Raw genomic sequence first — 19,903 nt, forward strand, 5'->3', positions numbered from 1 at the left:
ACTATAATTATATTTAAAAATGTTCACCTGTGTTAAACACTAACTTATTGGTTTCTTCTCAAGATCTTGACTTACATGCCTCGTTATCTGACAAAGCTGGTTTCCTTAATTTATCTGATGATCTCCAGATAACAAAGCTTACATCTCATAATAGCAGGATAATCCTATTGTGATCTAGAAAACAAAAGGATTCAAGGTTTTTTATTGTCATACCAATACAAGCTGTCGCATGATATGGAACGAAATTTTGTTTCTCAGGTCCCATATAAAGCCACAAAGAACACACAAATAAAGGAAGACATTAATAATAAATATAAAAATATATATAAAAATATTAATATTAATAAAAACAATGAACACCAATGTGATGTGCCAAACTACAACATGCCCACAGCAGTAAGGTGAGTTAGTGATCAGTAGTGATCAGTTATGATCTTGTGAAAACAGGTGAAATTGACTCATAATTCTGTTTTCATTGGTAAAGTAGCCTATATAGTAGTATACCACTGTTATTATAATTTAATGTTATAATTTTGTTGTTGTTTTCTCTGGTGATTGCACTAAATGTTATCTTATCTTATCTTATTTTATGATTGTGTACTTTTATTTTTCCGGATGTGTTGCCTGCTCAGTGACATGTGTGTCTCTGTCTCCAGACAGCTTGACAAATCTTTGACCACGAATGAGCCAATAGGCTGTGGAAGGCAGAGTTGTCCCTGTGGCCGCCATTAAAGAAAGGAATCCATGAATTCAAATGGAAACCAACAGGAACCGAGGGCTGAAAAAATGATCGAATTAATCGTTAAAATATAGGAAGATGGCAGATTTCGAGAGGCTTTCACAGGATGCGTTTCGTTTTTAGGCTGAATTTTGCGATGGAGGAGTAAGACAGGACGTTTTTATTTTTTTTAAAGCAGAGACCGTTTTAGGGCTAAGGGGGAGGGGGAGAGTTGCTTCTTTTGCTCTCCTTTTCTTTTTGTTTTATGAACATTTTTCGCTTCCTTAAATTTGTTCCCACTGTGTGCTTTGGACATGTCTACCTAGTGACCACACAGTCTCTTTTATGCGCTTTTAGCTCCCATCGGAAGGTTGTGAAATTAACTCTCCTCCAGCCAAATGTTACAAAAAATATTTCTCGTTTGATTAAGCCTGCACATCTTTTTTTGAAAACACAAATCCCCCTCAAATTGTTCTTTATTTCCCGGGACGTGAAATGATGGAGACTTGGATCTATCAGTGAAGAAGGATGAGTGCTTGTTATGTACCAAACGGGGCCAGCTTGGAGGATTGCCATTCCAATCTATTCTGTCTGGTAAGAGATTTAAAACTAAAGGAAAGCAGCCATTTTTAACTAGCTGAACGGGGGCTAAGCTAACGTTAGCCACACAGTCATCAGTTGATAGGAGCTTAGCCAGGCTTACGGCCCTGTCTATCTGACATCATTTCAGGACAACAAGCTACCCTACTTCGCTATTATTACCTTGTCTCCTTCTTTTAACACCTTGACACCTACTTAAAACGCCCTCTTTCTTTCTAACCTTCCTCCTGCAACATTTTCACTTTTCTTTTAGCAAAACAAACACTCAAGGTTAATCTTCTTTTACTACATTTCTCTGCAACATTAAGCCTTGTCTGCACGGAAATAACTGTTGTGCATTTTACTGCCAAAAAAATGTGTTTCCCAGAGAGTTAACTTGTTGTAGCACTTTCTCCTCTTCGCCTCAGCAGCGTGTTTATTATTAACCTGCTGCTATCTCGCTCTCATTACATTTCCACTATGTTTTTATCAAGAAACCCAAACACCTCATGCACTCCACTTTGCAGACTGAAGTTTAGAAACCGATGCGTGCTCTCACTGTGAGATATCACTTTGTTTTTATTTAGAAGAAGCATGAGAATAGTGCATACTTTTCTGTTACATGTCTCTGTTTGACACCTGACAACACTTTATAGAAATTGGCTTTTATTTCTCGATAGCACACCGTTGTTGTGCAGAACACCATTGCTGTGCATGCAGCACTAATTAGACACTCTGGCGGACTAACTGTAATCATATTAATGCGCAAAAAGTAGTCCTGTTTGTTATTGTTGGGAAGCATCTTTCAAGGGAATTAGATTTTCTTCCCTGTGTTGTTGAAACATGCTACACACAGGATGTGCAACCCACAAACATGCACTACAGGTCTGTGTGGACATGCATGAAGGAGAGGTTTTTAAAGTTAAGGGGGCTGCACATGGGCTAGTGCCCCCAAGCAGTGTATGGTTTGGTGCCTTGCATTAGCTTACCTCAGCAGGTCTCTAGGAAGTGAACTAGCATCTATCCTGCCACTACATCACTTTGCAGACTTTACCTGTAATCAGTCTCAAGTTATATTTCTTTGGATTAGGGCTGTGCAACTCATTGCAATGTCATTGTTATCATGATGTGGGAATTTGCAACAAACATGTAGTGGAAGTCTGAATTTATTGCAGTATTAGGAGAAGTCATTTCATGTAAACAATGAATTGTTTCTCACTCAACATGGTTGTATGGGTTTTCTGGGTGTAATGACCATGTGTTTACACTATGTCATGCTGTTCTTAGATGAATAAGTGCCAGTTTAGTGGTGAAAATAAAGTGCTCTGGGTTTTATTTGATTCAGAAGAAACTTGTTGCATACACATGTATTTTTAAAACATGAAGAACAAAAGTTAGACCTAAAAACTGTGACGGAAAGCTAACATTTGTGCTTTAAATTTTCTATATTTATTGCACTTCCTCTTGTTATCACAGTATTGAACAATATTATCTCACATTGCATATTTTATCATATCGGGCAGGCTTACTTCAGACTGAGCTACTGCTGCCCTCTCTGACAGCTCCTGCAGGAATGTCAAACTTGTACAGCGTGTCCATGAAAGCACACCCTTTCACTTGCGAAGCCCTTTTCTTCAACAAGATTTGTTGTGTTAACGGTATTTGTTTGCACAGGATTTTATTATTTATGTAATATGTCATCATCTTGTTTGTCACTGGCGTAATCTCCTTGGACTTCATTTGCTAGTATTCACACCAAGTAGGGCACAGGCCCTAGGCTGATTATATAATCTCTGGCAAAGCTACATTCCTGGGCATTACAAACATGAGGGTTGCTGCATATCGAAGCATCACTTTCTACCACTGTAAATGTAGACTAAGTGATCATATCTTCTGTTTCTTTATCTCAAAATATCTCTCCCAGCATCACAATGTCAGTTGTGGCCAGCTGGCAGTTTGCTGAATAGCTGTGGTGTTGCTCCTGCTCACTTTGAGTTCACAGGTATTGTTTAAATCCCCTGTCAGATAGATGACACGGTGTCTCCCTCATCTTTAGTCCCTACAGCATAAGGTGTTGCTTTAGTGTACAGTTTACCTTCCGTATCCTGGCCGGATAATCATGAACGTGGTCTGAATGTGTTTGTTGTCGCAGTTAATTGGCTTGTCAGCAGGCTTAACAACAATTTCCCTGGTAGGTCAGCCAAAGAGTGTAATGCTACTCTGAACATCGTGTTACCAGAGTTGGAAGTTGTTGCAGTGATTTGTTGCTAAATGCTCAAATGTAACTCCTGGGAAAAGACAAAAAAAAAAAAACCCCAAACTTGAAACAGTTTGTTGATACATGTTTTCAAAAAGAAGCAAAAGTAAAGTGAGGAGTGAGAGCAGAAATGCATGTGTACTAATGTTGACAAACGTTGTAGAAAAATCACAATGTACTGAAATACTACACTGCTTTTACCACCAATTGACACAGCTTCCAAGCTGTCCGCCCCCCTAAAGGTAACATTTCATTGCAGGAAAATCCCCACTCTCTCAATACTACTTAGCTGGGTCGATTGTTGTGTGCTGAACTGGTAATTACAATGTTTACGGCAGCACTCGAAGGCAGCGTTCAGTGTACAGTGGACAGGCGAGGTGGAGGCTGGTAGTGGTGGTGCTGTGCCTGTCTGGCTGACATTTTCCTGCACACTGAGACTAAGCATAACACTACTGCTGTTATGACTCACCCGCTGAACAGACTCCACTTTGTGGTTTTATGGTGAAAGAATGTGAACACATTGTGGTACCCCCCCCCTCCCCTCCTCAGTTTTACACTGGGTAGTCTACTCTGGAGTATGATACTACTTGTTGAATGCCCTTTTTTTTTCTTGCATTTTAAAAGAGGCTTATTGGAACTAGCTGTGAGTGCATACTTGGTTTATATTTCCCATCTAATCAGAACCAGAATGGGGATTAATTGCTTGGTAGGTTTACACATACACAGAATTAACCCTGGTGTTTGTGTTGCATAACAAAAAACAAAGAAAAAATAGGAAACACAGTAAAAAGCAGCAATCCTTCTCTCAGGAAACTTACAAAGAATAACATAAGAAGAAAAATGCATGAGGATATTATTTAGAAATAAGAAAATAAATAAGAAATAATTAGAAATTTAGAAAGAGAGTGTTTGTACAGGAGTGTGCAATGTTTTCATACTGAAATAGAGTGTGCAATGTACACTCTCTAATAATAGTCCTTATGCTCGTGATTCATGTTGCATAAATTGTCTGAAGTCAAAGCTGAAATGATTACATTCAAGTGTCTTAAAAAGCTCTGCAAAAATCTTCAGTTTGGACATGCCATCCCACAAGACCTGTGTGTGATTCAACCCAAATGAAACACTTTGATTAAGCATTTTCCTCAAACCCCCCCCACAATGCAAACGCACACTTGTTAGTTTCGTGTCAGCTGCATGACAGGGTTATCTGAGGGGGAGCGAGGTGACAGACAGGAGAGGAGAGACTTGCTAGCGGAGGAGCATCTGTGACATGATTTGAGCAGCTTCACCTGTTGCTTGTGTCATGTCTTGATAGACAGGAAGGCAGCTGTTTGAACACAGTGTTCCCTACTGAGACCCCAAAGTGGCCAAAGGGAAGGTGAGCAGCTGGCATAATCAGGGGTCAACCACCCCCCTCCCCCTTCCCTTTCTCCAAGTAAAGCGTCACCACGGGAAAACTTCCCGCTTGTGTCAAGTGACTTCAGATTCCCTCCTAACGCAGCTCTGTGATTTTGGCATACATAAGCTCAACGTTCTCATTACATCACAAGCAGTGTCCCCCATACTTGAGCATGTACTTGGACGCACATAGAGGGAACACCTTCTAGACTCAGCAGAAGTGTTTGATGCAGACTTGAGAACACAGCCTTGATAGCATTAATGTTGGACATCAGTACTCAGATTTGGTTGGCACTCTCTGTTTTTGCACACAGGCGGCCACTAATTTATTTTGAAAGGACAGAAAGAACAACTGCAGAAGGCACATTTCTCCTTGATAGAGCAGTCTGCCTCTCGGATATTGTTGATGAGGAGTGGAGTGCTGGTGTGAATGGTATTTGACAGAGAGGCTATTCAGTTCTGCCTCTTCACGTTCAGGACTATGTGAGAGGAGTCTTCAGTGTGATTTAATCACATGTTTTGTTGTAATTGGTTGTAAGATGTTGCAACAAAAACACATACTGTAGGTACAGTTTGGGAGCAGCGCTGCTTGTGTTTCCACGCTGTAACTCTCTGGCTTTTCAATTTCATAAAAATAAAAACAATTTAACAATACTTCCTAAATAATGCAAGTTACTGTATATCAGTGCAAAATAAAAAGATCACTTGTTTAGGGATATTTACCCTAAAGGATCCTAAAGTCAGATTCAAGGGGTATGTAGCATTCAGCAAACAGTTAGTTAATGTTAGTTGTGTGAGGATGATATTGCAGAAGACGCATTCAAATTCAGAAATGTAGAAAAATATTCTTCTCTTTCTGTGTCAGATCAACATTTATCCCAACATGTGATGTTGTAACGATGCCCTGATGATAAAGGGAGCCCTCAAAATAAGAGTCATTAGTTACGTGTAAGGTCAAAGTTTATTAACAGGAGCTTAAGTTATTTTTATACTTTTTTTTTTTTTTTTTTTTACCATAGATTATAAATGAATGTAGTATCTGTGAAGTAACCCATCTGTCCTGAAGCTCTGTTTTGAAGCCGATGGGAGTGGCGGGAACCATATTGGAAATGTTGAACTCAACCTAACTGCCGTTGAGCTAGTGTGAGGTAAAGAGCTAGCTAGGTAAAGTGTTAAAAACTACAGTTCATTGAGGACCCGCTTGAGGCTGGCCCCGGAAGTACCGGAAACCACATACACACCTATTCAAAAAAGACGATCTTTACAGCAGAAATAAACATGTTTACAGCCTGGTACAAAAATGAGTGTAGTCTGGATAGCTAATTTCTCGATTGGCACACACTGTACGGGGGGTGATTTTTTTCATAACGCAGTAATTTCAAAGATATTTAGATAATGAATCTTCCAATAAGAGGCACAGCTGACTTGATTGACAGGCGGGAAAACTGTAGCTGTTTGGCTAGGAGGCTCAAAAGCTCGTATCTTTACTTCACAATCGCTCGACAGCAGCAATATGGCTCCCGCTGACGATTGGCCTCAAAACAGCGCTTCAGAAACAGATGGGTGACGTCACGGATACTACGGCCACATTTTATACAGTCTATCGTTAAAACATACTAAAAAGCTGTGTCTACTTACAAATCACTAATCAGTGTTTGTGCTATGTCTTTTGGAGGAAAGAGCATCAGGGAAGGTTGCAAGCTGTGCTGCCATGAATGACGTTAGTTCAATTTTTTGGGTTAGTATCTTCAGTCATCAATGTTAAGGTGTGTACTAGGGATGTACATTTTAAGTATTTTCCGTGATCGATTTTTGGAAATGTTAACGATCAATTATCGATTAATTGATAAAAAAAACATTATTATTCTTACGTCAAAAACAATGCCAAATACGTTGTTTTCCCCCTAAATTTTATTTTCTACAGCAACACGTTTGACATGCAGAATATCAACGATCAGGCTCATTAAAATATTCTCCGCGGACATAATCTTATAAAGTGAAGGCTCATAATACTAACAGAAAAGTACTTCAGACTCACAGTGTCCAGTTTTCTGTCTACTCGTTCTTATTGAGAAAAATAAACATGTGTATTCGGTCAGGTGTCAGCCAGGAGCGCAACCGGGTCATAATCAGTCCCGCTGGAGAAAAGCCCAGACGGCTCTGATGTTGCTGGTCTGTAAACGTAGCGTACCAGAATTTCCCACCTGTCTGTTGCCTTCGTATCCAAAGGTGGGAAATATCCTGTTTAAAGTTGTCAACCTTTGTGTCCGTGTCGTTGTTGGCAGCAGTTTTGTATTGATCCTCTTTTAAAAAGCGCACGTGGAGACCTGACGCACAGCCGCAGCCGCCAGCTGAGCGTCTCCGCTGTGCGCAACACCTTTAACAGCTGATTCACATCGAAACATGCTTTAAACTTAAAACACCTCCCTGATAGATGAGTGTAATATGAGACCACATGATGTTTGTTCCACGTGATGGAACATTGATAACAAAAATGTGTGTTTCGAGTAATTTCTTGACAATCAATTAATCGATAATCGATTAATTGTGGTCATCCCTAGTGTGTACTTTAGAGGTAAATGATTTACAGGCGTCTCCTCTTCTTTAAAATAAACAGACGTCGTTATTAAAGCTAATAAAACCCTGTATAAATAGTTTTCAGCTGCTTCCAAGTGAGCTCCGTGGGCTGCAAGCTGAGCTGTCTCGAAATGAATCAAGGCTTGTTGCTCGTATAACTTCCAGACATCTGATTATTAAAATACTTGCTGGAAATGATCAGACAGTAGTTTGTTGCAGATGTTGTAATGTCTGGTGTTGAAGTCAAAGACAGCAAAGGAAACAGTTTAATGTGTTTTAGTGCTGTGTGAAAGGTTGATAGATCTGTTCATGTTGGCTAATGTGTCCAAAGTTTATCATCATTCTTGACATATATTTGACCCCAAGCCTCCTCTCAGAGTGTTATACTCCCAGTCCTATCATACCTCATGTTGCTGGAGTGAATTGCGAAGCAGTGTTTCTCACAATGATCTTATTCAGTCTTTCTTTTCCTCTTTTCCAAACATAGAGTTATTACCTCTCGGCATTAGCTTCATCTCTGTGTACAGCTGGTGGTGTACAAATACAAAGAAATACTTCTTGTGCTTCGACAGGGACATTCGCTTTTTTTCACAATCATAAATTACGATGACATCAACACATTTTCAGCCCTCATCATTACTTACATCCAGTGTGAATCAGCAGTGCAAACTCTTGGCTGATTTCCTGCATAAATACAACACATTCTGCCTGAAGTTGTGCAAGAAAAGACCTGCTTCACTGAGAGTGACAACAGATAGTTTTGTTCAATTCCCCCAAATTAGCTCCGTACCTTCAGATGCGCATCATTAAAACAAACTCGGCTAACTCTAAAGCTGCTGCAGAGCTGTAGTTACAAATTCCCCCTCAGTGGGATTAATAAAGGTTTATCATATCTTAGTTTGTCACTCTCCTCAAATGCGGGTTTCTTACTGTGCTCGCTTTAAAACTGGCCTCCACGCAAACAGTGTTATACATCTCACTGTAAGTAATGCTGCACATATGTTCACCTTTTTTAAACACAGGTGAGAAAGGGATTTACATCAAACAGAGGTACACACAAATGACAAACACAGAGCACCTACAAGAAATCAGATTAAACAGCGTTAAAAATACAAACACCCATGAGAGGACAACCCCAATAGCTACAGCAACAAATAATCACTCACTGCAGCGCCTCAGTTTAAAGTGAAGCAGAACATGTAGCTGTTTAAAATGATCCTTGAAACAGTAAGAGATTCAGAGGTGTGCGAACTGTGGGTCAAACTTGATGATTAAACTTCTCTGGTCACTTTCAGCACCTCCAGTATAGCTGGTCAACGTGCTGTGTTCATACATGTAGGCTGTATTTAATGGACATAGTATTCGTGACGTCACCCATCTGTTTCTGAAGCACTGTTTTGAAGCCAATCGTCGGTGTATCGTCAGCCATATTGGAAATGCTGAACTCAACCTAACTGCTGTTGAGCTACTGTGAGGTAAACAGGCAGGCTTTGAGCCTCCTCCCCAACAGCGTGTGTTCCCGTCTGTCAATCAAGTCAGCTGTGCATCTCGTAATGGAAAACTTGTAATCTTAATATCGTCGAAATTGCTGCGCTATGATCGTACAGTGTGTGCCGAACAAGAAATGAGCTATCCAGACTACACTCGTTTTTTTTTACCAGGTTGTAAACATGTTTATTTCTGCTGTAAAGATCGTCTTTTTTGAATTGGAGTGTATGTGATTTCCGGTACTTCCGAAGCCAGCCTCAAGAAACTGCAGTTGTTTTTTTTGGGGCTTTTTTTTGTTAAGTTATATCTTTTGGCTTTTTTGCCTTTATTGACAGGACAGCTGGAGAGAGACAGGAAACGTGGGGAGTAGAAAGCGGGGGAAGACATTCAGCAAATGGTCGACCGGCCGGGAATGGAACTGGCGACCTCTATACAAGGACTATAGCCTCGATACGTGGGGCGCTTAGAACGCTAGGCCACCACCGCCCCAGAAACTGCAGTTTTTAACACTTCCACTCTGTTCTCGCGGTTGGAGGTTGCTACTTGGTTGTGTTGCATAGAATTAGCAAATGACGAGTCAGAGGTGAAGTTTCTAACTCACCTGTAACTCACCTGTATGTCTCCATTGGAATCCCCATCTAAAAAAATTGCATAACTTTGATTCCTTCTCTGACTAAGTGCTTTTAAAAATGATCTATATTAATAGAAAGTCTACTTAACAGGTCTGCAGGTGGCCTGCTGTCATTACCTGCCACAGCCAACATTCATTCTGCATTTTATAGGTGGCAGGTGCTGATTAATTCCTGGGACAAAAGTCTGCAGAATGTTCTTTTCTGCAGTGAAATCTGCCCCTCAGGAAAACTGCCAAGTATTGATCAAGCCCTGTGTTTTACAGGTGATAGTGACTGTCTTTAATAGCACTCAGTGGTTTTCAGTATTGAAAAGATTTCACAGGATTATTTTAATATCTAAGAGAAAGATCAATCCTTCAGTGTGCTGATGCAGCAGCTTCCATTCTGAAGCCTCTGTAGAGAAATTGATACTGTTAACATTACATTTAATCTGTGCAGTGAGTAATGATCATTAAGGAACACGGTGGCGGTGACAGATTGATAATGAAGTGTCTGTTAATGATAATGTGGTTAAGATATTAAGGATAGAAAGACTATAGGAAATAATAGTTTCAATAAGTCATTCATTACAGAGGATAATTACCTTTTGACAGCACCGCACAGAATTTGGTTGCACTTGACACCTGTAAAACACAGCAGCTGAATGCTTCTTTTATGCTGTATATTCAGAGCGAGGAATCCTTCAAACATTTAACATACTCTGCAGAATACATGCAAATATCCAAATAATGATTAAATCAGTCCTTAAATGTGATGCTAAGATCTATAACATAAAATGATGACTCTAACCTTTTACATTTGTAGCTTTCACGCTTGAAAAGCAGCAGCAGTGTTAATCAGTGTTTCAGCTGTGACCGCTCCCACAGCAGCTAAATCTCAGAAATAGACCAGGTCAAAGTTTCTGTGCCCACAGGATGTGGTCCGTTGTTTCTCTGCTAACACTCGCACCGCAGTGGCTGTATATGAAAGCTTGGTGGAGTTCTCTCTGTGGACACCGTTTGATCAGTCGTGTGATACCTGCTGGACTGTTGATGTCAGATTCTTTTGAAGAAGGCCTCACATGAACCCTTGTTGCTGTTTGTAAATGATCAAGCCATTATACCGACAGATCCAGCAACACTTGTTTATTGTTGGGACTTAAATACATTACATTTAAATGATAATTGTCATTAGTTGATTTTAATTTGATTGACAATTAAAGTAATGGTCTAATTATCCAGATTAGGTGTTGCTATTTAATTGCTGTACTGCTGTAAGTACTGATTGGCTTTGGAGCAGTTTACATTGCCCTGTAGTATTTACAGCAATAAATAAGGCAGTGCGATAAAAATCTGGATGCTATATTTTTATATATTTATATATTCGATAGGACAGCTGAAGAGAGACAGGATATGTGGGAAGTAGAGAGCGGGGGACATGCAGACATGGTTGCAGCCGGGAATCGAACCAGCGACCCCTGCGATGAGGACTGTAGCCTCTGTATCTGGGGCGCACAGACCACTAGGCCACCAGCGCCCCTGGATGCTATAATTTTATGAAAATAATCGTGCTAATAATGTGATTTTTTTTTGAGTGGAGGCTGTTTTACTCTTATCTTAAAGCACCCTTTCTAAAGCTGAAATTAACACGATATACTACAGTCAAGGCCAAAAGTTTTGAGAATGACACAAATATTACATTTTCACAAAGTCTGCTGCTTCAGGGTTTTTAGGTGTTTTTGTCAGATGTTTCTATGGCATAATGAAATACAATTAGAAGCATTTCATAAGTATCAAAAGCTTTTATTGAAAATTACACAGAATTCATGCAATAAGTTAATATTTGCAGTGTTGACCCTTCTTTTTCAAGACCTCTGCAATTCTCCCTGGCATGCTGTCAATCAACTTCTGGACCAAATCCTGACTGATGGCAGTCCATTCTTGCATAATCAATGCTTGGAGTTTTTGTGGGTTTTTGATTGTCCACCCGCCTCTTGAGGATTGACCACAAGTTCTCAATGGGATTAAGATCTGGGGAGTTTCCTGGCCAAGGGCCCAAAATCTTAATGTTTTGTTCCCCGAGCCATTTTGTTATGACTTTTGCTTTATGGCAAGGTGCTCCATCATGCTGGAAAAGGCATTCTTCGTCACCAAACTGCCCTTGGATGGTTGGGAGAAGTTGCTCTCGGAGGACGTTCTGGTACCATTCTTTATTGATGGCTGTGTTTTTAGGCAAGATTGTGAGAGAGCCCACTCCCTTGACCGAAAAGCAACCCCACACATGAATGGTCTCAGGATGCTTCACTGTTGGCAAGAGACAGGACTGATGGTGGCGCTCACCTCGTCTTCTCCGAACAAGCCTTCCTCCAGATGCCCCAAACAATCGGAAAGGGGATTCATCAGAGAAAATGACTTTACCCCAGTCCTCAGCAGTCCAGTCCCTGTACCTTCTGCAGAATATCAGTCTGTCCCTGATGTTTTTACTGGAGAGAAGTGGCTTCTTTGCTGCCCTCCTTGACACCAGGCCTTCCTCCAAAAGTCTTCGCCTCACTGTGCGTGCAGATGCACTCACACCTGCCTGCTGCCATTCCTGAGCAAGCTCTGCACTGAGATCCCGCAGCTGTAACACCTTCAGGAGACGGTCCTGGCGCTTGCTGGACTTTCTTGAGCGCCCTGGAGCCTGTTTGGCAACAATTGAACCTCTCTCCTTGAAGTTCTTGATAATTCCATAGTCGGTTGACTGAGGTGCAATCTTACTCGCTGCTATAAACTTCCCTGTTAGGCCCTTTTTGTGCAATGCAATGATGGCTGCACATGTTTCCTTGCAGGTAACCATGGCTAACAGATGAGGAACAATGGTGTCATGCACCATCTTCCTTTTAAAGCGTCCAGTCACTCAATCATGACAGATTGATCGCCAGCCTTGTCCTCATCAACACCCACACCTGTGTTAATGTGTGTGACACCTGTGTGTCATTGAAATGATGTTAGCTGGTCCTTTTGTGGCAGGGCTGAAATGCAGTGGAAATGTGTTTTTGGTGATAAAGTTCATTTTCAAGGCAAAGAGGGACTTTGCAATTAATTGCAGTTGAGCTGATCACTCCTCATAACATTCTGGAGTATATGCAAATTGCCATTATAAAAACTGAAACAGCAGACTTTGTGAAAATTAATAGTTGTGTCATTCTCAAAACGTTTGGCCATGACTGTACAGTAGTTAGCCTACATGACAAGATAAGACTATAACATATAATCTGTCAGCTTGAGGAATTATCTTAGTTGTCAGATCTCTGAAAGAAGTGAAAGAATGAGGCCAAGCCAAAGTGAAGCCCACACAAAGAGCGTTAAAAAAACTAATATTTTTAATGTCAAACTGCTTATTTTCAAAGTTTTTGATCAGTCTTTATTGCTCATAGGTAGACTGATGTTGAAAGTCTCTTGATTTGATAGATGCTTCATAGACATAGAGTGGTCTAGACCTCCTATGTTTTTAAAAGCGTCTTGAAATAACGTTTGTTTTGATTTGGCACTATACAAATAAAGATTGATTGATTGATTCATGGAGATGTACTTACCTTAAAAGGATTTTTTTTCTAACGCGGCAATTTGGAAGATATTAAGATTACGTATCTTCCAATATGAGAGGCACAGCTGACTTGATTGAAAAGAGGGAACACTGTAGCTGTTGGCTAGGAGGCTCAAACCCTGCCTCTTTACGTCACACTGGCTCGACAGGAGCAATATGGCTGCCGCTGATGATTTACCTCAAACAGCGCTTCAGAAACAGATGGGTGACGTCACGGATCCTACGTCCATATTTTAGACAGTCTATGGTTGAGGGCTACTTCGAACATGAAGGGAATTTAAGAGGGCAAGTTGTGATAATATTAAGAAGAAAGTATGAAGTATAGGAGCACAGCCTTGAAGTGAAAGAGTTACAGGAACACTTATTATTTCATTAAAGTCAATCCTCAGTGTTTTCCTTGTCACCAGCTTGATTCCTGGAAGTCTGTGTGCTGCACATAATCACATCTCAAAGTGTGAAACCAATATCTATGAGGAGGAGAGGCCCATAATAAAATCTGTAGGGCACTTATGAGCGAAACCTTTTCAAGGATGAAACACACTATACCACAGGGACAAGCCATGGTCAGAAAGATGATGGGGGGGTTGTTCACTTGCTAATTGCCGGGCAGCGTTGCTTATGAACTGGTTTCGCAGTTAACCGTTGTCCCCACCCTCCCTTTGCATTGTGAGCACAGATGTTTCCTAGCGAGATGCAGGTGTAGCGTGGTGTGTCTCACACTCAGACAGGAAGGAGCAGCCTAACTGCTGCCGCTCTGTCGCTACACACAGACAGACAGACCTGCCTCGGCTGTCTGCACCTCACAGTTTCTCTTCAGCTTGTGTTGTAGTTTTTGAATTCCTCAGAAGTCTGATTGCTCATTGCAGATCACAGTGTTTTGGTCATGCATCCAGACACGTCCTGTGTTTAAGTATGATGACACAACCCTGTAACTTTGGGATTTGAACGCTTGCCAGACTGTTTTTTCCCTCTTGAGTCATTGATGGAGAACAAATTAACCACATGTTTTCTGTTTACTGAGGACGCTGCTGCCATTGATTATACCACACTATTATGGAATAACATTGTAGTGGAGCAAATTATAGATTTATATCAATGAAATCAAAGGTGTGACACCATTAGGGTTGCAAAATTCATGGAATTTTCAAAGTTGGAAACTTTCCATGGGAATTAACGGGAATAAACCAGGAATTTACTAAATTGAGACCACGCCCCCTACATGCACCGTGCATTCCTCCATCACATGCACAGATGGTTTCTAGAATCCTGCAGAGGCTAGGCTTGAGAAGTTTGAGGGAAGATGCTTTTTTATTGAATGGGACTTTTTTGGAGGGAGAGGTGCTCTTTTCATTTAACATTTTGAATGGGACTTTTTTGGGATTGCATTTTTGCATATTGATTGTTCAATAAAATATTTAACACTTGATAAAGTTATACTTACAGATACATCTATTTAATTGTATTATTTTTGATGGATGTCTGCTTATAACAAAACAAATATTTATGCTTGGGTATGATACCTTTCCATTAAATTTCCATAATTCCCATTGAAAGTATCCAATTTGGAATATTTCCCAAATTCCCCAGCTTAACTTCCAATGGAAATTTACCAGAAACTTTCTGGAAATGCACCAGAAATTTCCCACCCCTTTGCAACCCTAGATATCATAAAGTCTTAAAAAAGTTGCACCGATGCTGTCTGTCTGGCCGTCTTTTAGAGCGGACTTTTCAGCTCGCGACCTCCACAATATAGCTGCCAAAGACTTGTGACCCCCACTGTCCCTCAAAGTGATTTAATGTGGCTTCATTTAGCTGTGCTGTGTTTCCTGTGCAGCTATGAATTAACCTGCTGCTACTGGTGCTTTTGATAATTAACTGTTCACTAACCCTAAACTTAGAAATCATCTGGCAACAAAGAAAAGCAGAAAACTCATATTTTCTATTTTTAAGGTTTTATTTCAAGGTTAGCCACTAATTTGTCGATATTTTTTACTATAATGGGTAAAATGTTCTATTTTTAGATAACTTAAAAAAACAAAAACATTCTTAAAGACATCTCACGATCCCCCATTTGTGTCTAGCGACCCCCCAGGGGTTCCCGACCCACACTTTGGGAACCCCTGATTTAGAGGGTTAAAGGTTCAACTTTGTTCCGGCATAAAAACATTCTAGTGCATTCAGCAGCGTGCAGTTTATGTCACTCTTTCTAAACCCATCTGTCATTGCAACCCTGTCAACTAGCCATATGGTCTATGGTTGCATTGATCGTTGTGAGGTCACTGATTATGACCAATTCAAGACTCCAGCACCTCCTTCCGCTGGTCTAACGCAGTCTACTGACTTTATTGTATACCACTGTTTTCTGTAATACATTATTATAACCAAATGAACGGGAACATTTTTAGTCGTATGTTGGTGGCATCAGTGTAAAGGACACAGCTCACTTTTTAGATGACAAAAAGGTTAGTAAAAGTGCATCTCATACTCCAAATTTGACGGTAATTACAGCATCAAACTCACACCACTTCTCTGAGCTCTCTTTCACAGTAGCATAAGAGTTCTCTTTGTTCATTGGTAAAATGCCAGCATGGATGCATCCTTGCCTTAAAGGCTTTTATTGTGCAGAAGTAGTCCGCTTGTTCAGTGTCCAGCCTAAAGCAAATCACTGTCCTGTGTGGAGTTTTTTAAAGTCTTTGGCAGCAAGACTGATCTATAAAAGCATCTCAAACAGATGCATGTAGCCAAATTGGAGAGGTGTTTGGCACTGCAAGATGAAACCATTGCAAAACAATGGCCGTCTGAAAACACACGATCAACCATTCTTTATTTATATATTGCCAAATCTACACCATAGTCTTTGTTTTAATTATTTATAAGGACCGAGTTTGAAGACTGGATAAGATTCAGTCTGATCTTAATCCACTATAGGTGCATTTTGACCAAGAGTTCCGGGGTCTTTTAGCCCCCAGAACTACTTTACCTGGAACTAAAAGGTTCCTGTGCCCCCATTGTTGTCTGCGTTTTGACCGTGGGCTGAAGTCCCGGGTAGATTGTGCAAATCAGGCCAGTGACGTATGGAGGAAAAAAATTATTTGAATAATATTTTGAAATCTTAATAAAAAACTAAACTAGTATGCATTCCCAGGAACTCCCTCTGTGTTTCAACAACTGTGTAAACTCCACAAACACTGTTGCGTTCAACCGAAAGTCCCAGGACCTTTGAAAAGTACTAGCCCCCAAGCACAGGCTTTTCAGGGGGGAGATTAACTACCCCTGACCTAATTTTAGACCTTGGCTTCTCCGGTCGAAACGCACATAGTTCAGGGATAAAGTCCCTAGTTCCGGGGCAAAGTTCCTGAGGTCGGAAAACGCATTATGAGTATTAAGGAAGTCACAGTGTTAAGGAAAAGCTTCCTCTTAACAGGCAGAAACCTCAAGCAGAACCAGACTCATATTAAACAGCCATCTGCTGCAACCTGCAATAAAGCATGCAACACAAGTGTCATCAAAGCAGTCGATTTCACCGTTAAGTTTTGGTGTTAAAATAAGATAATTTCTTTTGAAGCCATACCCTGACCTCCGTCACTCAAGCCAGTATGCTGCTGTGCTGTGGTGTGTTATTTCAACATGTACATCAGTCTCAAAGCTGTGGTGAAAAACAGCAAGAGTAAGCTCAATTTTGACGGGTCTGCCTCAACAAACAAACACGCTCTTCGTCACTCATTGTACAGGATTCGTCCACACAAGTGTGTTGTTGATAGAAGTGCAGCTAAAGTGTCTCTATGTTAACTGTATCAAACCAAATTTCTCCGACTAGCTTGTTTGCTACAAGGTAGACACATTTATTGATACTCTGATGCTTTTCACAAAGTATCCGTTATTTTTACGTTCATCAGTAACAGAAAGTGTTGAAGCCAAAGACTGTATATGGACGTAGTATCCGTGACAACACCCATCTGTTCCTGAAGAGCTGTTTTGAGGCCAATTGTCGGCGGCAGCCATATTGCTGCTGTCAAGCGATTGTGACGAAAGAGGCGGGGTTTGAGCCTCATAGCCAACAGCTACAGTGTTCCTGCAATCAGCTGTGCCTCTCATTGGAAGACTCGTAATCTCAATATCGTCGAAATTGCTGCGTTAGAAAAACATTCACCCCCCGTACAGTATGTGCCGATCGAGACATGAGCTATCCAGACTACACTTGTCTTTTGTACCAGGCTGTAAACATGTTTATTTCTGCTGTAAAGATTGTCTTTTTTGAATTGGTGTGTATGTGGTTTCCGGTACTTCCGGAGCCAGCCTCATGTGGATCCTCGATGAACTGCAGATTTTAGCCCTTCTGCATTGGACTCATTTTTAGGGATGCTCCGATCGATCGGCCACCGATCATTATCGGACGATTTCTCTGAAAAAGTGTGTGACCGGCGTATGTCGATCAATGCCTTTCATTGCCGATCACAAAAAAACATCACCTGTGGCTCATACTTTGCAGCCTGCAGCCCGAAGAGGACCTGTGCGTAATGTGCCCCCTCCCCCTTTCCTTCACACTGCGCAGGCGCGCAGCGGCAAACCACAACAAACATGTCTGCTGTGTGGAACTTTTATACAGTCTGTAAGAGTGATGTAAAGTTTGCATCCTGCAACACATGCGACGAAAAAATACCTCGCAAGGGAAGCACGTTAAAAAAGCTTCAACACAACCAATTTAATAAGACATTTAAAGAGCAAACACTTGGCGGAGTATGGTGAGGTTTTGAGGCTCACGGCAGTGAATGAAAAGAAGACAGCCGGAGCAGCATCAGTCAGACGGCAGCTAACACAGCCCACGGTGGCAACACTCGCCTGTATGAGCGTGACAGTCAGAAGGCTATTCAAATAACCCGAAAAATAATTGAATCGGGCTAGATGAGCCTTTCTCAGTGGTGGAAGACACCGGGTTCCGCCGACTGCTCTCTCACTTTGAGCCCCGCTACGTGCCACCGGGACGTAAATAATTCATAGAGACGTAGCGCTGCCAGAGCTCTACCAGACAGTGTACTCTCACATCGAACGTCTCCCTAAAGAAGGAGTCATATTCTCTGTAAGTTTCACGAGTTTCAAACATGGCATATTCAGAAAGACAAACTTGTGAGACATATTGTCTTTTATTTATTTGACTTTCTGCACTATTTAGCCAGTTGAGAGCCTTAATGTTTCCAATCTGTTAAAGATTGGGTTACTGATAGCAGGTACATTTAAGTGTCTTTCAGTTGTCCTTTTGACTGAATAGTTGCTGCATTGTGTCTGCAAGGTATTTTTGTTGTTGTATTTTTTCTCTTGAAGAAGTTAGTAAAAAGACGTTTTTTTCTAAATTAAGGTGATTTTATGGTTCCTTTTTTCCCAGATGATGTAGCACTCACAATAACTAAATTGAAAAATGTACAGAAAATCCATGTGATCGGTATCGGTGATCGGCAGCGATCGGCACTCATGGCTGATCGGTATAGGAATCGGCAGCATAAAATCTGATCGGAGCATCCCTACTCATTTTTAGACCGAAGGTTGCCGCTTGGTTGAAGCTTATGAAAAAACATGTCTACACTCATATTTTCAACCTAATGCTGCTGCGAGCAAAGGAGGCGGAGTAGAGACTGTCATCAAACTTGAGAGGAAGTGAAGAGAGAGCGTGTGCTAGGGGTGGATAAAGTTGAAAACTGAGGTATAAGGTGTTCAATTTTCCAAATGTGTTACAGAGGAAGCTCTAATGAACGTATTAGGAAAACAACAACACAGTGAAACATACAGAGATGCTTGATTTTGTCTGACTGTAGCACTTGTTTGCCTGCTTCATCTTGCAGTTCCATTCTGCTCACCATCATACCTGCATCTTTTATAAAGCTCTGACACAACAATAAGTTCTCTGATGTGTAAATACCAGCGTTATGTTACGTCCTTTCAGCATCTCAGAACCATGTCCGGTTTGTGTCTGGTGCAGACGAAGGAGAGAGACAGTGTTGTCTTCTGGACCCTGTATGTTTTCTATTAGTCCTGACATGTGGACTGTTGACATGGAGCTTCATGCTGCACAATGATTGATGCTATAACATGTCCAAAGTAAGAAACAGCAGATCCCCTCCCGATACGCACAACACCATACACTTCTTCTGGCTTGTTAAAGGTAATTCAGAGGGAATATGCCAATATCATTTCGGCTCTCTACATTTCTCTGGACAATTATACGTACTTTTCTTGATTATTAACAGAGGGAAAAAGGCTTTTCTACACCAGCACTTTTTGCAGTGAGGTAATTGAGCGCCTGGATTTTATGGGAACATATTGATATATTTTAATTTTACTAGATTTGTATCCAAGTTTAAATTCTGGTATTGTGACGTAGTGCTGGGCAATATTGAAAAAGATGTTATCATGATACAATTTTTCATATCAGTTGACATCGATAATTTTCCCAATAAATAAATCCTTTTCTCCTCAGTGAAAGTTGAATCTGGGATTTAGTAGTCTAGTAAATAGCCAAAATATCTTAACTAATGAAGTTTAGTGGCATTTCCACTCTTTGAGCTGGTAGGTTTTGTGTTTTCTTCAGTGTGGCTGTCGCTCGTATCAGCTGTGTTTGCATCCCACTCCAAACATCTTTAAGCCTGCCTACCTCTAACCTTGCAACATGATTGGCTGTTGCATGCCGGCTTACTCTTC

General features: G+C 40.9%; 1 protein-coding gene across 1 annotated transcript in view; it reads left to right on the forward strand.

The window, feature by feature from the left end:
* Nucleotides 1–689: 689 nt before the first annotated feature.
* med13a (mediator complex subunit 13a) overlaps nucleotides 690–19,903 on the forward strand; it is a 136,390-nt gene continuing 117,176 nt past the window's right edge. The window contains 1 exon segment of the mRNA XM_034683752.1: nucleotides 690–1,312. Coding sequence (XP_034539643.1) covers nucleotides 1,247–1,312 — 66 coding nt within the window. The 5' untranslated portion in view covers nucleotides 690–1,246.

The sequence above is a fragment of the Notolabrus celidotus genome, chromosome 5 (genome assembly GCF_009762535.1).
Source record: "Notolabrus celidotus isolate fNotCel1 chromosome 5, fNotCel1.pri, whole genome shotgun sequence".
NCBI lineage: Eukaryota > Metazoa > Chordata > Actinopteri > Labriformes > Labridae > Notolabrus > Notolabrus celidotus.